Below are 25,677 nucleotides of genomic sequence, written 5' to 3' on the forward strand. Positions count from 1 at the left end.
TGACATCAAAGGACGCATCTGACTGGGTGTATCCATGGTTTATTGTGGGGCAAACTGATAACAAAGGGATTTGTAAACAGGCCGTAAAAGCGCCTTCAGGTTATTGGAAAGACAGGACACTGTGCTTCAAAGAAAAACATCTGCCTTGACTGGTTTCCTTCTTCTGTTTATTCTTGTTTGCGAACCAAGATAACAGCATTCTAGCTGAGTATAAATGTCCATGCATTTAACTGTGTCGTCAGAGCACCTCTGGCAGATGACGGTGATGTATCTGTGAGACTGTGTTCTCTTTGCTTGCAAGCAAATAAATTGACTATTACAACTTTGATCGTTCATCCAGACTCTGTTTCATTTGACATTGATTTGATAACACTTTGACACTCTTCTCCCGACTATTCATAGAAATATTCCACAACACTATAAATAAGGTTTTGCTTGTGTTTCTCGACGCGTTTCTTCAGCAGGAGTCAGTGCGGATGTCCCATGACGTTTCATTGAGGTTTTGCTCAAACATAATAAAACAGTCTAGTTTGAACTTTCTGTATCCTCTCTCTGGTGTCTCATGTTGTGTAAACTAGTATGGGCTTCTAATAGACGGAGCATCACTGGCATTAACAGACGGTCCCTTGGGTTGTATGTAAGCCGGTGCCGTCATGCATTAATTATGGCTGGGTGGCACCCTTTGAGAATAGCTTACCGGGCCTCCTGATGCCAAATGACAAACAAGAATGGCAGAGTATAAAAAACATCACTGGGGTCCCCTTACAGACCCCTTTAACGTCCACCTCAATGTTCGGTGTGAGATTCAGATGCTGCCCGATGTCTGACAGAGACCAAGACGGATTGTAATCAGATTTGCAATCTGACCAACAGAGACAAGCAAGTCTTTTGATTTCAGCTCATCCAACTTGAGGATTTGCTGCTTTTCTTCTTCAAATACTGTGTGATAGAATAAATATTGTTGGATTCTCCTGGTTCAACCTTGGGCACTGGGAAATTAAAAACAAGCATTTTATAGACACAATTATAAAATACCCATGTGGCTGGCGCTATTCCTTGAAGTAGTTTTTTCTCCTCCTCCTTAATTAGAGGTGGCGATGCACAAAGGAGTGTTTCAGTTGTGTGCGTCCACTCGTCCATCAGCCCACAGATCAGTCAGATAAATTAGGATGCTTTCAAATGGGTTGATTACTAGTCACCTGATCTTTTTCTGCACTACTACTCGCGCAACGGCCTCTCGCAGAGCCATGTGAAACGACAAAAGGGGGGGTTGGAGGGTTAGAAAAAAAGGTGGCGAGGCAGAGAAGGTGTTCAGCACATTGGTTTGGATAGAGCGCTAATGCGAGGCAGAGAGAGGCAGCTGGTGTGGACCAGTTAACCCGGCTGGAGGCTGAGAGAGAAGCCAGGAGGACGGAGGAGGGGAGGAAGGGATGGAGGGAGGGAGAGGTGTTGACAGAAGAGAAAAAGGCCCGCGGGGTCTCTGTGATGAACATGGTGCGGTGAGCAGAGCGCTGCGTAGAAACAGGCAGATTCTCACTGAGGTAACTGATGAGCAGACGAAAACCCAAGGGAAGATGAAAAGAAAAATAGGAATTAGGCATCCGAAAGTTCCTTCTTCTTCCCCTTATAACTGATTTAAATACATGAAAAATACTTTAGTAAAGCTCTGTAAGACTGTAATGGAGAGCCCAACATGTCACATTTAGTATAATATGTTGTCATGTTATAACAGAACAACATGCACAATCTCAAATTATAGTAGCAGGAAGAAGTATTCTAATGTGGGCCCAACATTCTCCTTGTACAATTTATACGAGTTCCAAAACACCAGAGGTTCGATGAAACCGAATTTAGTTTCATTTATAGTCTAAACAAATCTCGTCCACCTAGACAATATAAATAATTCATCAGGTTATCCGAGAGAGCGGCGGCTCCTCTGTGTTTTGGGGCTGAAGTGCAGAAGTCTGACAGTCGCTGGTGGCTTCAGGAAGAGGACCGTAGATAAAACCTCTCAACCGCCTTTACGTTTGTAATTGGACCCTCTGAGCCTTTGAGTCTCGGGCCATCCTCCTCAGTTACACAACATGCCCTCAACGAGAGGAAATTAAAGATTTTGTTTCAAATAAAATGAGGACGGAGGTGGGGGGGGGGGGGTCGGATAGTCGAGACAGAGGGGAAGTGCTGCGTAGAGTGCAGCCTTCTTTAAATAAAACGGGTCAATGAGCCAAATGTGATTTAAAGTGGCTTTTCTGACACAAAGAAAACACTTTAATGTCTTAACTCCAGGCACAAGTACAACACATGTCCCACCTATTATTGGCAAAGTACACACTGTATTCTTCATAAATAATAAATAAATGAATCTGAGAAGATACTTTTTGCTTAGGGGGAATTAATACAACACTGCCAGTTTCTAAAACTCAAGTCTGCAGGCCATGTCCATGTTAGGAATCAATTAAGCAAAGTTGAAGATAAGAACCCAAAAATGAATCTGAAAATATTAACAAGAAACACCGCTAGAAGACAACTTATATTTGGCCCCTGAGGCTGAAGGATGAGGAGAGAAACTCATCTCAGGGCTAATTGTTTATCCTCCCTGCACTGGCGCTGTGTTGAGGTAATAACAGAAGGGAGGCAGCGAGCAAAACAACACTGCCCAGTTTGCTTTGATCCAGCAGAAAACACGCCAGGTTTGTGCATTAGACACTTTTCAGAGCTTTAGCGCGAGTCTACAGACAGAGCGCCTTCTGGCACCATGAATTATTTACATCTCATATGTTGGTAGGCTTTGCCAGATGGCACTAAATCCCTGCAGCGTGCAGAGGAGTGACAGGAGAGCAAGAGGGCACAATTAAAGACGATGGAGGTGAGAAGTGGGGAAAAGGGAATTAAAACGATTGAGGATCAGTAGGAGTGAGTGGAGGACCTGGATCACACACAACCTGGTGTGATTGAGAGGATGTTGGGGAATTATAACTAATAACCCTTCTGCTCTGCTTCATATTAGAGCTGAAACGATAGAATAATCTCCAACTTTACGGATCAACATCAGCTGGTTTTCTTTCCTTTTATTACATCTCAAACTGAATATCCCCGGGACAGTTGATGGGACAAAACCACCAAATTATGAAGGACATTTTTCGACATTTTTTTGACATTTTTGACATAGACCAAATGATACCTATTAGACGCGTCCCTACTGTATAGCAGATTGCACTTTGTGAGCGTGTATTGCTCACACAGACATGCAGACAGTGTGTAGTCCTCATCTCTCGCAGAGCAGCAGCGGAGACAAGTGGACTGTCATGTTCTAAGTGAAGCTGAGGAATCCCAGAGGAGTAAAGAGAGGCGGACCCCTTCACATCATGCATTTCAATCACGACTCTCTCCTACGGTTAAAACATACAGACGCTCTAGAGTAGACATACATTGCATGCAGCCGCTCCTTCCAGGCTGAACGCTCGTAACCTTTACTCTGACCTGCGTGCCTGTTTGTGAGCTAATGAGCTCCTTTTTTTAACTTCAGTCTGTCGTCCCGTGGCCCATCCATCAGCGTCACTGTGTGGCCTCTGCATCACAAAGAAAGGCGCACGCACGCACGCACGCCTCTCTCTGGGACAGCCATATATCTACATGGACTGTCATCTCTGGCAGCTTAAGTATCCCATTACATTATTTACCTTCCAAAAGCTCTTTGCCTGCCAGTGGTGGGTCAATGACATCATATTACAGTTTTTATACTCAAATCCATTACTCCCCCCCACCCCCACACCACCCCACTCCTCCCACTAAAGCCAATATAAGAAGTACTGCTGCATGCAGTAGCAGTATTGGAAACGATTATGCAAAAATCTTCTCAAAAGAGAAACCACATTCAGTTTGCTGAAGCGCAGTTTTTTCTTCTTCTGGGGTTTTGGTGCACCACACGGGAAACGCCAGTCAGACTGAAAAGCGTTGATCATAAGGAAAGAATTCGAGGGTGTGGACGGAGTATACATGCTCCCGTAGGAGCTCCCATCAGAATGTCCAATACAAACCCTGACCGAAGAGGAGGCAGTGTGTGAGGATCACACACTGTAGAAACCTGCCTGTAGAAACAAGGATTGTTTCAGGAGTATTTTCTTCTTAGTCAGTAAAGACAAAGATGTGTAATATTAAATAACGGGGGAGTGGAAATATCTTTATGACTGAAACTTGCTCTTTTTCCCCCTCTTTTCATGTGATGCAGACAGAATTTCAGAGCTTGTGGTTTCCCAATTAATCAGTGTTGAGGGGTAAAGTGGAAAAACTTATACCAGTATGAGTATCTAACAGGAGACACGGCTGCAGAGGCTCGAGACTAAAAGAGTTGGGTCCATTCAAAAACAGACAGAAATGGGGACATGAAGTTCTGATATATTGGGTGTCTCTATAGACGGATGTGTTCACACGTCTGCAGCCAGCACGTAATACATTTTGGGATGTGCAGACACCCATGCGGGCAGGAGCCAATGAAAAAAAATTACAATAATATTTAATTATATTCAGCTTGATGGCTTTTTAACAGAAAAAAAGAAGAAAAAACACTGATTTCAGATTCTCACTTAGCAAACAAATATAAACAATTAAGAAAAGTGACTTTTGATCTCTGCTGCAAAGCAAAGATGATGAAATAATATGTATCCAGACAGAGCTTTTTGCTGCTACACGCCATGATGTTCTGGTTGATAAGAGAACTAATGCCGCTCCCTACCTACACAACGTGCATCCTTATTTGGCCTCGCTCTATTGCATTAACCTTTCTGCTTCACAATCAACAGCATTTTATTCAACACCTCTCTCTTAGCTGCAGCTGAAGGTTAATGCACAAGAGATTGAATCGGCGAGTGCACAATTCTTTTATCTGCTAAAACTATGGCTTTGAGCCGGCCTTTGTGATCAAATTTCATAAATTGATTTTTATGCACGGAAAAAACATGCGTGGGAGGATTTCTTAATCCTGGCATTGGACGTGCTTTTGACGAATCCATACGCACGGCCTCGGGTTTTGAAAATATGCCTCGGCTCTGACCAGCGATGTTTGTTTTTCCAGTCAAACAACCTTGTTGCGAGGATACTCGAGACCCATTCAGCCGAAGGCCTGACTTTCTAGTTGAAAGAGCTATTTCATATGAATACATTTATATTTGCTCCTTCACAGACACATGCGGTTTCCAGTGGAAGCAGTCTATGTGGTAAACTGGAGAAAGTTTGTGGTGAGCTTGTTGATTGGTGCACTTTTTACAGAATGAAATCTTTAACAGAGATACATGCGCGAATGTGACGCGTGTTTTAGTTCAGGCTGGTCTAATGCAGCATGTTATGCATGTAATCATGAACAAAGACGTGTAAAGACCGTAAAAGCACACACACACACACACACACACACACACACAGGGCTGTGAAACGAGAAGTCAGTGTTGATTTATCTGTCACGTAACTTGTGTACTTCAGTAAAGGCACTTCCATAGTTATTTTAACCCAAATGATGTTCTGTTCCGAAACCTAACAGAGTAGTTTCCAGTGAAAAAGACAGTATGCATGTGTCGGCGGCTTCAATAGGAGAACGACTTTTCGTGAGATAACGTACGAACCGTTGACATGTTGTTTCGGTAATGTGACCAAATGTCCCAAATGTTGTTACGGTCCTTTAAGTGGGGCTGTTTTGGGTTAAAGTTTGTGCTCTCATTGACCCGAAGCAGACTGCAAGTGTTGACAGCCCTGAGTGCAGTGAGTGAAAACACACCTCATTACCAAAGCTGACAGGACCTTTGCTTTCCACAGCTGTGGAACCCCTCACTCTTAGCCCAAGGACCAGATGATGGGACGCCAAGTCCTGCCAAGGAGTTCACACTATTCTACCGACCAACAGGTGGCAGGAAAACACTAGGATATGCAGCAATGTGCCAACAAAGGCAACTTTATAAAAACTTTACATTTTGGCCAATAATCTTTGAATAAACAAGCGATAGCGCTCTGTGCAGGGGGCGGGGCTTCTAAGTCAAGCATGTTTGTCTGCAGCAGACCTTTACAGCCTGCGGCTCAGTGACTGTCCACTTCTGCTGCTGGATGATGGAAATACCATATCATTTTACGTCACAAGCTAAATCTTCACTTCCCCCAAGGTCAACGAGCAATAAGCGGTTCTTGACAACTCTGCAAGCAGCACCTCTGGAGGCCAAGCCAATACCGCTGTAGTGTAAACGATGCTGGATTAAGACTCGGCCTATGCTGTATGAGGAGCAAAATGAAATGTATGTATGGCATAGTATGTGAAGCGACACATACAATGGCATTTCGTGAATAACACAACGTATACACAACTTGCATACATACCAGGCGTGAGATAATGAAATCCAGCTTGTGCGGCTGCGACATTCATATTCATTGTGAGAGGGGAAATCCTGCTCATCGAAAAAATGAGCAGCATTTCAAAATCCCATTCTCTCCACCACCTGCAGCTTAAACACAGCAGGACTTGAGGGGGAATGGCCATCTCTGGCTGTGTTGTTAAACAGATTTTAAAAAAAGGGGGAAATCCTTGCAGTGTGCCTGCTGCCCCCAAGGCACCACTTATTATGGATAGTTAAAAGACACAAGACACATGCATACAGCCGGTGCACATGAACGCAGAAATCTAAACAGATGAAGAGCAAGAAAGTGTGAGAAAAACTCTCAATGACTACATTTTTCTGGATTTAAGACAGAGAAGCACAACACTTAAAACGTTTTTTTTTAACATGTCTTAGTAGTAAATTCCAGTTAGTTGTGACTCTTACTACGTGGGAATGATTTCCAATGAAATTAATTTCTCTAGAGCCGTTTGATACTGAATAGATTCAACTAAATATAAACATCGAGTTAGTCACACTGACTGAGTGTAGTGAGTGGACTGCTTCGTAGTAGAGTGAATACAAATTCAACTTCAAACGCTTCCTGTGACTTTACAGGACTTGAATTATGTATCGGGCCGCTTGTTGTTTGGTCTTGGTGAGGACGTTTAAAGATCTGTGGAGCGGCTGGAGTCTGAAATGACTCCTCGTTGGCCACATCACAACAAGCACTTTGCTTGTTTTCTTCTGAAGCAATTAGTGACCTGAAATGAAGCTGTGTAATGCTCAAGAAAGGTGTTTGTGTTGCCGCTTGCAGACATCCATGATGGATGATCAAGTGTAATGACATTTGTAATGAGAGAAATCTATCCATTAGGGTTCCTTGAACAAGACTCAATCAACACGCCTGCTAATGAGTCACCTTTGAACAAAGTTAATGTAATAACTTGTGTTTGATATTTGTCTTTGTTATTTTCTTTAATAGTTTGATCTTTGATAGAGTCATGTGGGTTTCTTAACCCTCAATTAAAATGATTTATGTTATAATAACAGAAATGTGTTTAAATATCATTTTTCATTTATATAACTGCATGTACAATATTTGTACACTTGAATAAACAACAATCAAATGCAGAGAGAGTTATTTAACAATATGTTAGGGAGAAGTTAGTTATACAGTCTTACAGTTACAACCGGCCCTTTAAGGGCGACCGTGATGCTGATGTGGCCCAGAGTGGAGATGAGTTTGACACCGCTGCCCTAGAGCTACAAACAATTTGGTTCCCACGGCTGAACATTTAATTATTGTTCAATTCAGACGCATTTGCACAGCAACGAAAAAGTCAAACGAGAGGAAGCAGTGACGTGTAGAGAAAAAGGACAGTTTCAGAATCAAGGTTGGGGGACGGAAAGATTCTGATTACTGACCTCCTGCACGTACACACAGTCTCACAGTTATCAGTACATATAGTGAATGTAACATGATGTCTGGTCTCTTTTTATCATTAACGCTGTGCACGTTTTATAAGACATTTCATCACAGCTGCATTTATAAATGTATATAAATAAAATCTCAACATCACCATTAAATTCTAGAGGAAGTCATTTCAACTTCCTGCATTCTTTAATATTTGAAGCAGCGAATTCTCCTCGACACTACATCGGCTAAAAATAACTTAGGATGACCGAGATAGGGAGAGCTTTTCATCTTAAGGCTTTGTGCTTTCATCAGTGCAACGCTTTGAATGTTGTGTAAGCGCGGCAATGGAGGAGCACATGGTACATTATCACAAAATGGCCGCCGTATTTGTACTCGACAGTGTGATTGTGACTGTGGAGAAGTCATTGCTCACATTTAAATTAGAATCGAACAGAACACAAAACAGTTAACACAATATATCGACATGCACTATGGCGCAGGGTTCTGCAATACAGTGAACTTACTGATGAGAATATTAATATTAATATGTGGTCCGGATCATTTGTGAATTCCCGGGGGTTTCAAAGAGTCTGGGTTGCGTCATCAGCGGCCTGAAAACCTTTCACGCTGCAGTTTTGATACATTAACCGAGGGGGGAATTTATTCTCGTAGCGTGTAAATCAATCAATCATTTGGTTATTTGTTTGACGATCTTCCGCGATTATCCAATCACAGCTTGACGTGGTCGCTGAACTGAAATGAAACTTCATCAAGATGTGAACTCGCCCAAGTGAAGAGGTGAAGGAAAGTTGAATTGTTGATGGGGAGTGTTAATCCAGTCCAATTAGCGTCGCCAAGAAGGCAGAGACCACGGAACAACACCTCTCCGCCTGAAGGGCCCTCTTCCTTTCAATTACTGACAAAGCAATCAATTACTCAGCACTTCTTTAATTCTTTAATTAGAAAGTCCTTCTTTTAATTTGACGCATTGCGAACCGCCAACTCAACTCACGGCTTCATTATAACACACTTTGTGACGCACATAAACACACGTGTGCACGGACAGAGTTCTCTCAGCCCATCGGTTTGAGTGACAGGTGAGTGTGTGAGTGTGAGAAAGCTGGAGGCATGTTTGCAGTTTTGATTGGCCGGTGGTGTTGGCACGGTAACAGACAGTCAGGCACACAATCTCAGCGGAGCAGTTTCCTGCCGCAGCTGCCTGACCTCCAAAAAAAAAAAAAAGGGCCAGACAACCAGAGCCTCAGGACACGGCGAGCTGATCGAAAACAACAAAGACTGAGCTAAGCCACTTTTTCTCCCCCTACACCGCCACCAAATGATAGGATTATGCAACAATTCCTATCGCAGCTATTTGATGTCGGTGGAGGAAGGGGGGTGGGGATATCAAGGTAAAATAATTTTTTTTAAATGCAGCTGTTTTATCAAAGCTTTTCTGAATGAAGGAAGGACGTCTCCGTTGGGCGTTACAGGCACTTGCATTTCAAATCAGACATGGCTGAGGGCAAAAACGGTGAGGATTTGACACCGCGGATGTGATCCTGCAGCAGTGACGGTGAAATACATGCGAGGCGGTTGTTGTCAGTACCTGGAGGCAGGCTGGCCCTCTTCCTCTTCTTGCTGTTGTCGACTGTGCTTTCCAGAGGAGGACACTCCGTCACCAGCGGCCCACTGGAACTGCTGAAGTGGAGGGGGTTGTTATTGCTGGCTGCAGCAAAGGGCAGAGAGTTGAGTCCTGGAAGACACAGAGAGCTACTTTATAGCAAATGAAGAGATGGCTGCTGACCAAAAAAAAAAGGGGGGGGAACACTGTGCAACATGAAAAAAGAAGAGGAAGCGACATGAGGTTCCAGCGCTGCTGTGCGTTTCATGTCCGAACCCTGTGGAGGTTCATTCAGACACACGTCACCGAGGACCTCATAAAACAGCGTTAGGTCAATGGTGCTTATGACAGCTGCACTGGTGAAACCATGAAAGTAATGGTCAGGGTTCAATACAATATTCAATTCTATAAACACTTACATTTGCTGAAAATCATGCGAGGAGATTGTTTTCTCAGTTAAAATCGATCTGAAAGGAATTACACGTGAATACAAAATAGAGAAGAAACAACTAGTCGATTCATTGATTACTCCATATTGATATACCACTGTGATAATCGATGAATCATTTCGGCTAAAAATTCAGAAAAATTGATTGTTCCAGCTTTTGGAATGTGAGAATCTGCAACATATGTCCTTGTATTACATGATAGCCAAATCAAAATCTGTTTGTTTTGGACCTGAAGTGAGAGAAAAGAAGACATCCGTAGACGTTATCTTGGGCTTTTGGAGAGGACAATGGCCATTTGTAACTATTTGTAACTTTCTGATGTTTTAAACCTCAAATGCATCGAACAATTTGTGAGATTATTCCACAAAGAAAACAATCATTTGTCGCAGCCTTCATACAAGTAAAAGTCTGGCTTTGAATGTGGATTTTCAAAGAATCTTTTGAGATTAGATACCAGGAACTTGTTGATATTAAGACTCAATTTAATGACATATTTCTTTATTCTGCAATTTCTGCACCAGAATATTTTTGACCTGATCGCAGACACAGACGAGGCACAATGGTGCACTAGTTGGCTGAACCCTGAATCAATACTTCACCGACACACACGCAGCGCTTCCTTCTCTTTCAATCAGTCACCGTTAAAAAGGGCTAAAATCATCACCAGTATTGTGCACATACCAGTAAGAAACATTATCTGAGATAATGCCGTTAAGAATACCCAACACCAAGTCAGCACACCACAAAAACAGCATCTCATTGTAAGTTGAACAGCATGTAGATGTAAAGGCTCAGATGTGCTGTATAATGAGGCCAATCTATCAGTCAGCTCAGCGGAGGAAGGCGAGGTTTTCTTTCGCGTTTGGATTTTGCTCACTGCTATCTCGCAATAACAGAATAATCAGTCGTATCATGAATACAAGACAGAAACAGCACTTACATCCATAAGTAATCAAAACAAAAACAACGTAGAGTTTGCTCCCGAGTCCAAATAAATGATAAACAAGTTAACTTGATGTATCAGCTAGTTCCCGATCTTTAAGAGTTGTGAATTTGTTTATAATTCAGAGCAGGGTGCTGGGGAGACTCGGCCTACAGTCATGAATCATTCATGACGCTTCTTTGTTGCGCGGATTTGTTTTTTTTCTTCACTTCTGTTGCACAACAGATCAGAAGCCCCACATCAATGTGGCTCCGTCAGCGGTCAAGAGGACCCTCATCGGGTATTGTCAACTCCAGACAGCGCTCCAAGTGTCAACAGAATTATGAAGGGTTGTAATTGCGGCCTTTGTTTTACAAAATCTCCTTCACGAAATGAAGACTCTTACATCACGCTTCGGAGAATACTTCAATGAAGTATTTTCATGGCTTTGAAAATGATTACATCTCTCCAATATTTCAGACGACTCTGTGACAGAATCTTATGGAACTAGAGCTCTAATTCAAATACAGATGTTGGTACAAACTCACTCTTCTGTTGCATGTAGGCAGAGGTGACTGTGTTTGCTGCAGTCAGTCTAAATAGATCTTCTGACTGAGCTCACACACACACACACACACACACACACACACACAAACAAACAGAGGCCGTACGTCGATCTCTACTCAGCATCCATCCGTCACGCTTTTTTAACGACGAACGGCAATGGTGTCGAGAGTGAAATATATCCATTGCTCTGCCAATGTTAACTCCATCAACAACATCAGTTTACGGGAGACAGCCCTTCAGTCGATGGCAACAAAAAGGCTAAGAGAAGCTGTGAAAAGAGGGGAACGCCACACAGCTACAGCAGTTCCTGTGTCATTCTACAGCGGGATCAAGGAGAGAAGCTTCTTTTTGCTCAAAGTGCCGGTCGGGTTTGTCCAAAGATTTCTCAACCTTCTCCTAAATGGACTCTTTAAGTGTGGTGTAAGAAGTGACTGAGGATGAATCAGGAATGGAGGAAATGTTTTGCACTCAAGTGTGTGATTTAGAACCGATGCAGAGCTGCTGACTGACTGGCATTCGGTACATTTTGCGTGCATCTCTGCACTTTATCTCGCTCTCGAGTGATAGCGTTTAAACGATTGAGGCAGAATTGAAGAAAAGCATTTTTACAGAATCAGCCTCAATGAAAACAGCTTTTGGGGTATGGGTGGACACAAGTGGAGGCTTTGGACAGAAGGGCTGCAGAGCGAATGAAGGAAATGAAAAACATGCCGAACAACCAGACAAACTTTACGCTCCGTGGCATCGGGATGAGATACAAGAAATGACAAGTGACCTGATCTCAGATCACGGATGCATCAACCACATGCCCCATTAATGGTATAGTGGGCCAGTAAAAGGCAGGACCATTAGAATATGCAATCAAACTCAGTAGGTCATGAAGAAAGCATTTAACTGCCTTGGATGTGAATCCAAACTGTGCATCTACACCACGGAGAACGTGGAGAACTGTGTGCTTCAAGACACAAATGATCTGATTCCAAATAGATCGGAACTTTTATTGTTATTATTATTTGTGAATCTTAGAAAGCATAAAGCATTGGTTGATCGACGAGAGATTTAAAAAAGCAAACACTGTCATAAGTTTGAATCGTTTAAACGTCCAGTGAATACCTTTGGGTTTTGGAAAAAATCTATAATTTGAAGACAAACATATTTTTTAAATTGTGTTTGTTTTTTATACTATTTTCTAATATTCTATCAATCAAATATTTGATCAACGAAAACAAAACAGCAGATTATCGATATGAAATCAAACGTTAGTTGCAGTTTACGTTGACTCTATAAACTGCTATAAAAAGATTCTCTTGCAGTGGAAGTGACTGAAAACCTCAAAAAATACTACTTTTTGGTTTGTGTTTACCAAAAAGGGTCCGATACAAAGCACACGTTGATGCAAAGCACATCTCAAATATATAAGGCTGGGAACAGACACACCCATTCCTGCTCATGGGGGTACTCAGGTTTCCTGCAACACACAGTCATGAAATACGAGAGGTTTGAGAGCAATTACATGAAGGCCGACTTCATCATTTCCTTTACAATGATGATTTCAAAGCACGCTGGTATCTGTGGGGATCAAACCTGTGATCTTTCTGTACAGATCACATCGTTAACCATCACAATGATTCTCCTGGTAGCATGTTTGTAGAATTCTCCTGTCGTCCTTCTAACTCCCATCAGCAGTACAGTATGAATAACGCAGAGCATTAAGAAACGTTGCAGGTAAGTGCTGAGGGGGGGGGGGGGCTATTCATCTAAGGTAGCACTGAGAAACACGGAGGAAGTGAGCACAGAGGCCGTGTAGAATACTGCACGTTCATTCATCTGAACAAGGCGAAGGGCCAGATGGTGGCATACAACATTAACATATCTATAAATGTCTTTCTCACACTATTTCAGCTCATTACTAAACCACAACAAACCTCCCAGCTCCACTGACTTCTACATTCAAGCAGGCAAAGCGCTTTGCTGCATTCACTCATCAGGACAGAATCTGAAGACGGTGTGTGTAGGATCAATGTTTTAATGCTAAATAGCAAAAAAAAACACTCACTGCGACGAAGTATTGTGTAAAGTACGACAGAGTGTTCTCCAAGCTGTGTATGTATGTATCCGCTCCGTCTTTAAAAATATCGGTTTTAAAATAATCACAGAGCCGTGTCTTAATCAGCAGCCAAACCAAGTTGTTAAATATTCAAAGTGGAGCAATTTCATCATATATTTAATTGCACTACTTCTCTTCTTTACGAGGTCATGAGCTCACAGCTGGATCTACATGACTGGGTTAATGCTATAAAGAGGAAAACGTGTCCATGATTTACTCAGATTTAACTGGGAGCAGGGATTCTCAGAGCCGCCCCATTACAAAACTGTTTTATTTCCTTCAGACCAACAACAGACGTCACTGATCAACAGAGTAACTGTCGGCAGTCAATCTACTGGGAATATACAATTTATTTCATCTGAATGGCACCACTGTGCAGCCTTCTTTGTGAGGATATAATAAAGTACAATGTTCTTTTTTAAATAATTGGCGGAGCACTCTTTCTGCCCACGTTGTGAGCACACACGGTGCAGTCCAAGTGATGGCCGTCCCGATTTCTCAAAAGTCCAAAGTGACTTCTTTAGATGGCTTGTTTTGTCCAACCAGAGTCCAAAAGAGATTCAGGATGTGGCCTCGTTTTTTGGAACTTTTAAGTCAGAATGCAGACCACGTGGACGACATGTGGCTGGAGTGGAAAGGGCATAGAGTCTTTGAATAACGGATTAAAAAAAAGGAATCCAGAGAGGTCACATTGTCTGTCACCATTACATTAGCCATGCAGGTCACAAGTCGGATACCATTCAAAATCAAAATGCATCCCGATGACTCTGGGTCTCAGTCACAGGCCTTTAGTCACCTGAAAGGCTACCGATGAAAGTCACGAGACCTCCGTTAAGTCTCGCTGAAGATCAGTCCCCACGACAAAATGAGATGATGCTCTATTCATAGCCTGGTCCATCAGAACAACAGAACGCTGGACCATGAGCACGAGCTCCGAAATAAGGTCTCGGACTTAAGTCATGAGTGTCCTGAGCAGATGTACAAACAAGGTGTCTGACAGATATTCAATTCAATTCAATTCAATTCAATTTATTTTTGTATAGCCCAAAATCACAAATTACAAATTTGCCTCAGAGGGCTTTACAATATGTACACGTTTGACATCTTCTTGTCCCGGGACCCTCACATCAGAACAGGAAAAACTCCCCAAAAACCCCTTTAACGGGGAGGAAAGAGGAAGAAACCTGTGGGAGAGCAATAGAGGAGGGATCCCTCTCCCAGGATGGACAGGCGTGCAATGATGTCATGTGTAGAACAGGATAGTGAATTACAACACATTCAATGTAATTACAGCACATTCAATGTATGACACAACCACGACAGGAGGCAAGACCTGGTCCAGGTAAACCCGGATACACAGGAACCTGTGAGGCGAGAAAGCACAGAGACTCTGGTGAAGAAGCAGGTCAATAATGTGCATTAATGGTATCGGTAGTATGAAATAGTAATGTGAGTAATAATAAAAGTGATATTAGCAGTTGGAGTCAGCAGGGCCATGGTAGGAGGAAGGACCAGGGTCCAGATGAAACCATGCTCCATGGAAACCTGTGAGGAGAGGAAGCACAAGGACTCCGGGGAAGAGACAAAATGAGTACCGTGCATTAATTGTATCGGTAATAGGATTAATAATCAGTACTGTGCATTAATGGTGTCGGTAATAGGATTAATAATGTTAATCATGAAGATCGTAGTAGATGTCAGCAGGGCCATGGCTGGTTGAAGAACCAGTGTCCAGATAAAACTGCGGTCATCCTGTGAGGCGAGAAAGCACAAATACTCCGGGGAAGAAGTAAAGTTAGTAATGAGCATTAATGGGACATCAATGCATACAGACGGAGGTGAAGAAGAGGAGGAGAGAGGTGCTCAGTGTAGGAAGTCCCCCTGTAGTTTTTGCCTATACCAGTTTGTCCATGGGCCGGTCCAAGGCAAGCCAGAGCCAGCCCTAACTATAAAGCGCTAACTATAAGCACTGTCAAAGAGGAAAGTCTTAAGCCTACTCTTAAATGTGGTGAGTGTGTCTGCCCCCCGGACAGAAACGGGAAGCTGGTTCCACAGAAGAGGAGCTTGATAACTGAAGGCTCTGGCTCCCGTCCTACTTTTTAAGACTCTAGGAACCACAAGTAACCCTGAATCACTGGATCGCAACTCTCTAGTAGGGCAGTATGGTACTATAAGCTCTTTAAGATATGATGGAGCCTGACCAGTTCGGGCTTTGTAGGTCAGTAAAAGGATTTTAAATTCTATTCTAGATTTTACAGGGAGCCAGTGCAGAGAAGCTAATACAGGAGTAATATGATCTCTCCTCTTAGTTCTTGTTAGTACACGAGCTGCAGCATTCTGGATCAGCTGGAGAGATTTAAGAGACTTATTAGAGCAGCCTGAAAATAAGGAATTGCAGTAATCTAATCTAGAGGTAACAAATGCATGAACTAATTTCTCTGCATCGCTTTGAGATAGGATGTGCCTGATTTTTGAAATATTACGTAGGTGAAAAAAGGCAGTCCTAGAAATAAGTTTTATCTGAGAGTTGAAAGACAAATCCTGATCAAAGGTAACTCCAAGATTCTTGACGGTGCTGCTGGATGCCAGCGCAATGCCATCTAGAGAAACTATATCATTAGAGAACTGATTTCGGAGGTGTTCTGGGCCTAGTAGAATAACTTCAGTTTTGTCTGAGTTTAACATCAGGAAGTTGCAGGTCATCCAGGTTTTTATGTCTTTAAGACACGCTTGCAGTTTAGCAAGCTGGTTGGTTTCGTCCGGTTTGATCGATATATATAATTGAGTATCATCTGCATAACAATGAAAGGTTATAGAGTGTTTTCTGATAATATTGCCTAAAGGAAGCATATATAAGGTGAACAAGATTGGTCCAAGCACAGAACCTTGTGGAACTCCATAACTGACGTTGGTCCTCATTGAGGCTTCATCATTTACATAAACAAACTGAGATCGATCCGATAAATAGGATCCAAACCAGTTCAGTGCGGTTCCTTTGATGCCAATATAATGTTCCAGTCTCTGCAACAGGATGTAGTGGTCTATAGTGTCGAACGCAGCACTAAGGTCTAACAGAACAAGAACAGAGACGAGTCCTTTGTCTGATGCGATTAGAAGGTCGTTAGTTATTTTTACCAGAGCTGTCTCTGTGCTATGATGCTTTCTAAATCCTGACTGAAAATCCTCAAATAAACTATTGTTACACAGAAAGTCACATAACTGATTTGCAACTGCTTTCTCAAGGATCTTAGAGAGGAAGGGAAGGTTCGAGATCGGTCTATAGTTGGCCAACACCTCTGGATCCAGAGTGGGCTTCTTAAGAAGAGGTTTAATCACAGCTACTTTGAAGGACTGTGGTACATGACCTGTTACTAAAGACAGGTTGATGATATCTAATAAAGTTGTGCTAATTAATGGTAGCACTTCTTTAAGCAGCCTAGTCGGTATAGGGTCTAAGAGACAGGTGGACGGTTTAGATGTAAAAATTGTTGAAGTCAGTTTGTCAAGGTCGATGGGAGTAAAGCCATCTAAACATATATCAGGGTTTACAGCTGTTTCTAAGGTTACTCTATTTGTGGAAAGATCGGTCGAGGGCAGGAGATTATTAATGTTGTCTCTAATAATCATAATCTTATCATTAAAGAAGTTCATGAAGTCATTGCTACTGAGGTCTATAGGGATACTCGGCACAACAGAGCTGTGACTCTCTGTCAGCCTGGCTACAGTGCTGAAGAGGAACCTGGGGTTGTTCTTATTTTTCTCTATTAACAATGAGTAATAAGCTGATCTGGCATTACGGAGGGCCTTCTATATGGCTTAGCGGTGGATGGCAACGCATGCCAGGCAGTCGTGGTATTCTCATGAGGCTATTTGCCAAGCTTTTCACTTCCTGTGTATTTATAGCAAAGACAAAAGGGGGGGGGGGCAGTTAAAACAACAGGTGGCTCATACAAACGGAGGGCAGGGGGCCATTTTCTGGACAGCTGCACTATCCCAGAGGCTTTGCTCATTTCAACAAAGGAAATGACTGACAGAGCGTCCTGCTTTGTGTCTCTCACTCGTGGTCGAGCCGCGTTTCTGCTCTGCTGTCTGCAAACAGGCGGCGACACAGAGAGCAGAAAAAAGGAGACAGATGGGAGAGGCTGAGAGGCAGGAACTCAAACTGTGAACTTAGTTCCAACTTTCTTATCAGACATTAATGCATTTGCCAAGCAATATATCGGGAAACCCGAAACGGATTATAACGAACATCCCACGCTGACCTCTGCCCACGGGAGGTGGTACAAGATGCAGTCGTAAACTTTGAGTTTTATATATATATATATGCCCATGCATGCATCCACACCCCCCCCCCCCCGCAAGTGTCTTCAAGAAAAGGTTCATTAGTGATGCAAAGGGGCGTGGCTTGCGTATAGGGGGCGTGGCTAGCCCACACCATACAAACAGGAACTCAACTATGCCTCCCACAAGAGTGCCTACAGCAAATTGTTAATAAGTTTGGCCACCGTTTTTGTCAATTGATGTGAACACAACACAATCCTTCACACACTTCACCAACATGACAAATGTCACTGTGGCCCCAAAGGGTGGGGACCTTATTGTCGACCGACAGACGGATCGACCTACAGAGCGGCTTGTTGCGGCTTGTTTTTAACTCCTATAGAACGGTTCTCACTTTCATAGTTTGGGGATGTCAGTAAAATAAATCTAAACTACTGGCAGAAAAATAGCACAGGAAAATAAAGAGCAGAAAAACTGCAGTTCTGATTATTATCACCAACAAATCCTTACATTCATTTTTAAAAAATGAGTTTCCCTGACATTTCCCAAAGTAGACAAGGCTGTAGCACCAGTCCTGGGAAGTAATTAAGTGGCAAAGAGAAGAAAACATACAAGACAAAATAAACCCTTTTAACTCAGAAGCAAATGTCCCAATTTCTCGACTGTTGCAACGAGCGAACTCATCCCAGTAAATACAGAAGAGAGACTCTGCAGAATATTCATCATTTAGCACCTTAAGTAAATGTCAGAGGCACCAATCAGGGTTAATACCTGGATGACTACGTAGAAAGAATTAAGGTCTTACAGTTGGGAGCTTGGTAAAGGTTAATATATTCCCTGATGTTGTGATGACATTTTGAAACAATGCTAACGTTGGAACATCTCATTGTGCATTAACGAAGCTGCCCCCACAGCTGGAACCCACAGCGAACACTAAATGCAAAGGGTTATTAATGTGAAGGGAGAAAATTGGATTTTTGTTTTCCGCTCCTTGGAACATTTGAGTTCGACAATATATTCAGTGTTCACTTCTGCTGTGCTGTCATTTCATGACTATTCATATGAGTGACATCCTCCTCAGACCCCCTCTGTCATTGCTCCAAGCCCGGAGGAATTCACTGAAGGTTAATTCATTTAAATCTCCCATCCACTCATCTCTATTCCATTAAACTCACGAAGAATCTTTCATTTCCGCGTTCTACTGTTAAAGGCCGGTGCCCTTTCTGCGATGCAGTGAGTGAGCGAGTGTGACAACACTGCGGTTGAGAAGGTCATGTTAGCTTACACGTGCAATGCGCGGCGTCTTCTGACAGCGATGCTTAACGCTGGACTAATAAGTCTAAGAGGAGCTCGCGGTACGAGGCAACAAAGTGAAAGTGTAGGGTCCTACCAGGAGAACCTGTTTTCTACTTGTCCTCGAGACCCCAGAGGGTCTAAAGCGCCGACCATCTGGCCTCTCCTTTGAAAGACAGGATACTGTAATGCATGCAGTGTAGGGTCAGCTCGACGTATCAACAATTAGGCTGCGGTACAAAAGGACATCTTGGCTACGTGGTCAATCGGCGTATGGTTATTACAGGACGGCATGCGTTACGATTGGCACGGAGCGCTCTGATGCTCATCACTTTGCGAGCGCTCCCTCTTCCCGTACAGAGCTGCTGAAGCTATTTACAGTCTGTTGGAAAAACATCCAGCCGATGTCGATGGCTAATGAGAGGCTCACTGGCTCCGGTGCACATCAACAACGGCAGGCTGGGAGTGTGTGTGTGTGTGTGTGTGTGTGTGTGTGTGTGTGTGTGTGTGTGTGTGTGTGTGTGTGTGTGTGTGTGTGAGTGAGAGAGAGAATGGTCATCTCTAAAAGCACACACACACTCAAGACATCGATAACCGACTGTACTGTTTGTCCTCTCTTTGCTGAGTCAGGCCCATCAGGGTTACTCGCTTTAAAACTTTAGTGCGTGAGACTTGAACGTGGCTCACACCGCTGCAGTGCAGAGTTGCGTCTCTTTGATGCCGCTCGTGTGCACTCTTTGGATGACCAGCTGCTGATTTACAATAAGCAGCTGAGCCGATGCTCACCGGAGCTCTCGGTCCTGTGACAGACGCTATTTAAAGCACACGAGGGCACTCCTCAAGGTGCAACTCATTCCTCCTAATTAAAACGGGATCAGGTCGAAGCGGGGGACCGACTGTTCTTTTAGGGCTTCGGAATGTGTCACCGCCACCTTTTGTCACCGTCTAAAAAGTCCCAAAAAAACCCTTTGACGCCACCTCTTGTTCACTTCCATCGGTCTTCTCAAACGCACGCTTCTTATAATCATTCTCTTCACTCCAGTGCTTAGCTGCCATCCACATTTCATTTTCTTTTTTTTGTCTTATTTGCAGCCTGTTGTGAACTCACAACTGCTCTATACTTTGCCTCAGACCACCTATATTTCATCCTTGTGAGGGAACGGACGAGTGCGGAGGACGGAAGAGATTCATGATGAGCAGCTGCCATCACCGACACGGGCTTCTAAAAGCAGCAAGATCCTGCACTGGTCTTTGACATCGAGAGTCCAGCTTTCTTTCCACATGTAGAGCTGCAGCTTTTTGAGCCGTCGCATGCTACAGGACATAACCAATATCTAGACGAGTTAATGTTCAAACGCTAAGAGAAAGGACAAAATAACTAATGAGAACGAGATACAAAACACAAACGGGTCAGTGTTTATTCTTAATTGATAGTTGGCTTCTTGGATTAAGCATTTGCGTCCTTCATTTTCTGAATTGTTAAAAGGTGTTAAACTCCACAAAACGAATAGAAAAAGTCAAACAAGAACAATTATCTGTTTTCAGACAAGACAAGTATATTCAGTGTCACTGCAGTGCCGTATTTTTTAACGAGTGTTTCTTTTTTATGGTTTTATCTCTTTCAATATTGGATTGGAGACCATCATAACCCAAGGTGCACATACATTTCTATTAAGCTGTGGCAATTAGTCTGTATTTTAGGCATTAAACTTCTCCAAGAGCATTCAGTTTGGTGTCTTTAATTTATTAAATGGGGAACAAGTCTGTTCAAAAAAAAAGATGATAACATGGAAGACTGAGTCCTGCAGCCAGTGCCAAATTTTAGCCGCAATTGCGTCATTTGGCAAAATAAATTCAGAGCTTTTCAGTCTGTGTCACCGCTTTGCAGATTCCTTTGCAAAGCCCGTTTTATTGTGGTTTTGAAGAGAAAGGCCACACCTTGTCAGTATACTTCAGAACATCCCAGAGGCTGTGCTTAGTTTCAAGGAGAGCAGATAAGAAGCCTTATTCCCTTGTGTGTCAATTAATACTTGTAAAAAGTGCTCCTTAGCTGTTTGTATTGTTTGTCTTCCTCTCTGAAATGAGAATCAGACCCCCTGAGTGACGATACGAGTGAGGTCTGAGCGCTCGAGATGCACCAGCCCATTTTCACAACACAACTCTTTGCCTTTGATGCTATTTTGGTATGTAGCTCCCGTACAGGTCTGAGGAGAAGAATTACCAGATGGCTACTTGTCATTCTGCGCGAGTGAGAGCTCTGAATTCTGGTCCAGGAAGCTGAAGTCTGATGTTGATCACGATCTACACCGTCAACAGGGACACAGATGCTGCCGTGATACAACCCGCTGATTAGTACACAAAGTGTGACTCTTAAACTCAAGTCAAAATAATTAATGATGATGCGTAAACTGGTCTTCATGTGTAAAATCAGTGGAATATCCCTTTAATATCTAAGAGAATGAAATAAATGTTTCTGTCTCTGCATTTGGCAACACTGCTTCAAAATCAACACAAAAAGAACACAGTCGACTTTTCAATGACAAAACACGAAAACATGTACGTGACCATGAACATGACTAGATGAGGATTTGCATATTGTGTGTCTTTTGTCCCCTTTTTTCCGTCACTGACGTACAGACATGTGAACATTTGGAGCTGCGAGTGCAAATAAACAATGCTTAGTCACACATGAGAGTGCTAATGGACCCGGTGGCAGAAAATGTCAGCATTCATTGTGCGTCTGTCTTGTCCCTTGTTGTTTTGTCACTGGAAAATGGGAGGGAATGAACAAGTCATGAAGAATCTATTCCAAACGCTGCCACACTGAAATTTCCGGCATAAATAAAGCAAATAGCCAAAGAGGGGCCAGAAGAGCACGACGCAACATCTTTGTTTTACTTCGGGGAGGCTGGGAGCAGTTGGGGGGGGGAGGGGGGTCACAACAGGTTGCACTCAAGTCAAGTAAAGCCACTTAGGAACACAATGATTTGTTTGATTTATTCAAATGCCTTGGGTTTGCACTGATGCATGCTAAAGCTGAGCTCTGACTCATTTAAAGAGAGAAACGACGTGACAAAGGACAAAGTGAATCATCATTTTAATGTGACCCCCGGAGCAGGCTTCAAAAGCAAAGTATGCCACTGCAGGAAGAACAGTAATGCATCAAAAGCTGAACAGACGGCAACGGCACACAGACAAGGAAGATACGGAAGATGTACACCAGGGGTTCTTAACCTTTTTGACCTCGGGGCCCAACTTTTCAAGTACAAAGTGTCCCGGGGCCCACTCTGACTATATGCATCAAAAGTGTCAGACAACCTGTAGGTCATACAGAAACAGAGCAGTGGGCCTTTGGAGTCAGTAAAAATTTAAGATTTTTGTCCACATAAAATAAAAAAGTATCTTTCAGGATAAATAACTGCCGGTGGCTGTATCTGTACAGGTAAAGGACAGTGTAGGGCTGTAACTACACTATCAGTGAACAACTGCCTCAAATTTGAAGAAGATTGGACAAAGTATGACCATTCTACAGTGTTTCTTCATGAAGAGATCCAGGCGGAGCTCTAAAAGGACATTTGGAGACCCAAATGGACACATGGTACCCAAATGATATTCTGACACACTAAAGGTGTTTCTCCTTTTATATTTTGATATTATATTATTTTCCTTTTATTATTAGCCTTTGCAAATTGCAAAAACTATGTATATATGGTCGAAGACATGGTGTGTGAGTAGCGGACTTGCTGTGCTTAATGGCTGCGACCGAGCACACGATCGAGTATGAGAATAGCTCAGTTACGCAAACGTTGGTTGACGGCTTATGGAAGAGGAGGATAAGGTTTGTACTATAAGTACTAGCGTTTTCTGAAGGCAGTAGCTCCATGGTAACATCCGCTACCACGTTGTCGGGTCTGTAATGTGTCTTTTTCCGTGGAAATGCTGCAAGATACGACTTGCAGCGGTTATGGCGACTTTGGACAGTGTGTGTGGGCTCCTTTTGTGGAGAAACCATAAGAAATGAAAGACAATCGATGATTTCTTTGCAAAGATGAGGATTTTGGGCATGCTGGGATACCAAACACGGACATGTTTTGTGACGTATTTGCGCAAACAAGCCGTAGGAACGGAAGGGGAGGGGATCGAGGATGCCGGTGTTGAACAGGCAAAACCCTTGTTAAATAAATGAGATGATACAATGTGATGATCACAAAGACATTTATTATCATGTGTATGTAAACCTGAATACACAACAAGAAGCCCAACAGACTTGCCCACGAGCGTTGGATGTTTCGTCGCTTGGTGTCGCTTTATTTTTGAAGGCTCCAGTGCTTCGTTTGATAGCATTAGCTCACATTCCACACACTGAGCCCTCGGCTCTGCCTCGTTGCCTCCGTTCACAAAGCCGTACTTAAGAAAGCCAGGGTTGTACTTGCGCACACATTTAGACTTTTGGGGGGGTATGGCACCACTATCGTCTTCATTTTTTCTTTTTAATAACTTATCCATAACTTTCACTACAGGCTAGCGGCTAGCTGAGTGTCTTCTTCTGCTTATTGCAGCTTGTTCAACAACTGACTGACGCATTACCACCACCAGGTGGTGGGAAGCTATATTGTAACTGAGGGTCTCATGGATAACAGTAATATCTCTGGTGTCTTCAATTGATAACCTATGCGGTCCCGCGGCCCTCGCGGCCCACAGGTGCAAAACTGAAAGTTTTTCGCGGCCCTCTAGGTGGCGCTCGCGGCCCAATGATGGGCCGCGGCCCATCATTGGGCCCTATGGTTAAGAATCACAGATGTACACAACATCCGCATCACAATGTTTCAAAATAAGAGCGTTGGCCGATATGTAGGAGTGGGATTAATGTCCAAATACTCCAAGCAGCTTTTGTGCGTTGACAATACTCTGTTAAATGGAGACGATGTCTACATATTTGGGATTATTGTTGAGTTATTGGACCAGCCAGCTGTAGTGGAGTATAACTGGAGGAGAGGCATCCTGTCAGCTGGACAGAATAATATTAAACTTGAGATAACATCCATAATACACAAATACAGCTTCTCATTATTGGTCGGGCTGTCTCCTAAAAGTTGACGATTCTAGTCGTCAGTCGAGAAGTCGTCAATCTAATCACTGAACTTGTTTTTGCTGTGTCATTGTACACGAAGCAATGCAGGGGGAACAGCATGACAGGGTGTGAACTTTACAAAACGTCTCAAAGTGACCGCAAAACTAATATTTCTCATATTTGTCGGGAAGGTGTATTGAAGAAAAGTAGAATAAACGGCACAGACAAAACAAGCTGTCTGAAGATGTCACCTTGGGCTCTAAGAAACTGTGATGGGCAATTTTCAATATTTTCTGACACGACAAAATATGAAACTAAAATGAAAAAAGAAACAAAATAAAAACTAATAGTTGGAGCCCTGTGTGTGCAGAGAGAGTTGCATATTCTTACGTGATTGCACATAATACTCAGTATTTGTTATTAATAGTAACTCGTGATCTGCTCAGCAGACGTCTTCCCGTCTCCCCTCTGATGTTCGATCACAGCGTTACTTTGTCAAATCTTTCCTCGTCCCGCTCAGCTCCCGCGCCAACGAGCACCAGAATAGATCACATTTTTGGCACTTAGGTGTCTCTGTGTAGAAGCCAAAACTCCCTTTTGTAATATAAATCTTAGGTTGTTAAAAATAAATAAATAACTGGAAGTAAACTGAGCTCGACGTTTGCTTGTGTTTTAACAACCTCTGCTTCCTTTCAGTTTGTGAAATGGCAAAATCCTATATTTCCTTGTCACTTACGTCTACCCCTAATGGATACAAGAGTACCAGCCTTGAGGGAGGACAAAGAAGCTGCTACTTGAAGAACAGGCTACTTGGATTCACTTACACCGAGTTCACAGACATCTCATATGCTCTCAACTGGAGGGTGAACAATAATGTATCCACTCTGGATCCGTATCGTCTGGTCTGGTCAACCTCAGATTGTTCTGACAGCAGCTATGGGCGATGCAGTAAGAGTCCCTGCTCCTGTTGTTCCCAAAATTTCACTTCCAAATAGGCTAAATTCTGACCCAGTGCAGAAGCCGTCCTCCGTTAACCATCTGCTGGCCTCTTTGGAAATAACGTACACATTCCCAGCTGCCTCCACATCCCATGACCTCTCTCGGGGGGGACGAGCTACAATAACTTGCCAAATAAACCAAACAATAATGTTGCAATAGCATCATGGAGTATTCCTGTCTCTCCCCTGACAGCAGAAATAGGACAGGAAATGACCTTTCCAGACACTTAATGGCCCGCAGTCACGGAAGCGATCAGGACAAAGACAATTAACCAGTTCATAGATCACACTTATCCCGCTAGAGAGGAGGCGACCGAGCTCGGCAGAGGCCATCCAACCAACGTAATGAATAAAGAGTCCTACTTCCACTCGAAAGCATATATCCATTAAGACATGTAATGCATCGCGGCGAATGGTGGCAGCAAGCTTCCTGTTCCCAGTATCTGAAGCGAACAGTGCAGCACTGGCTGGATTAGATTTCTGATGTTATATCTACAGCCACTGCGCTGAACGATTCCGTCTCCAGTTTTGTTCGATTTTAAATGGATTAAAGAAAGGAACTCCAAATGGGACGGTGAAGAAATAACGCTGAGGAACT

At 43.1% G+C, this 25,677-nt stretch overlaps 1 protein-coding gene across 3 annotated transcripts in view; it reads right to left on the bottom strand.

The window, feature by feature from the left end:
- The window catches only part of enox2 (ecto-NOX disulfide-thiol exchanger 2), a 117,265-nt gene that overhangs the window by 77,660 nt on the left and 13,928 nt on the right, over positions 1-25,677 (bottom strand). For all 3 annotated transcript variants that reach the window (XM_079269008.1, XM_079269007.1, XM_079269006.1), the window contains exon 2: positions 9,377-9,523. In XM_079269008.1, the coding sequence (XP_079125134.1) occupies positions 9,377-9,523 (147 nt within the window). The remainder of the gene's footprint in view (positions 1-9,376; positions 9,524-25,677) is intronic.

This window comes from Melanostigma gelatinosum (assembly GCF_949748355.1).
Source record: "Melanostigma gelatinosum genome assembly, chromosome: 5".
In the NCBI taxonomy this organism is placed as follows: Eukaryota; Metazoa; Chordata; class Actinopteri; order Perciformes; family Zoarcidae; genus Melanostigma; species Melanostigma gelatinosum.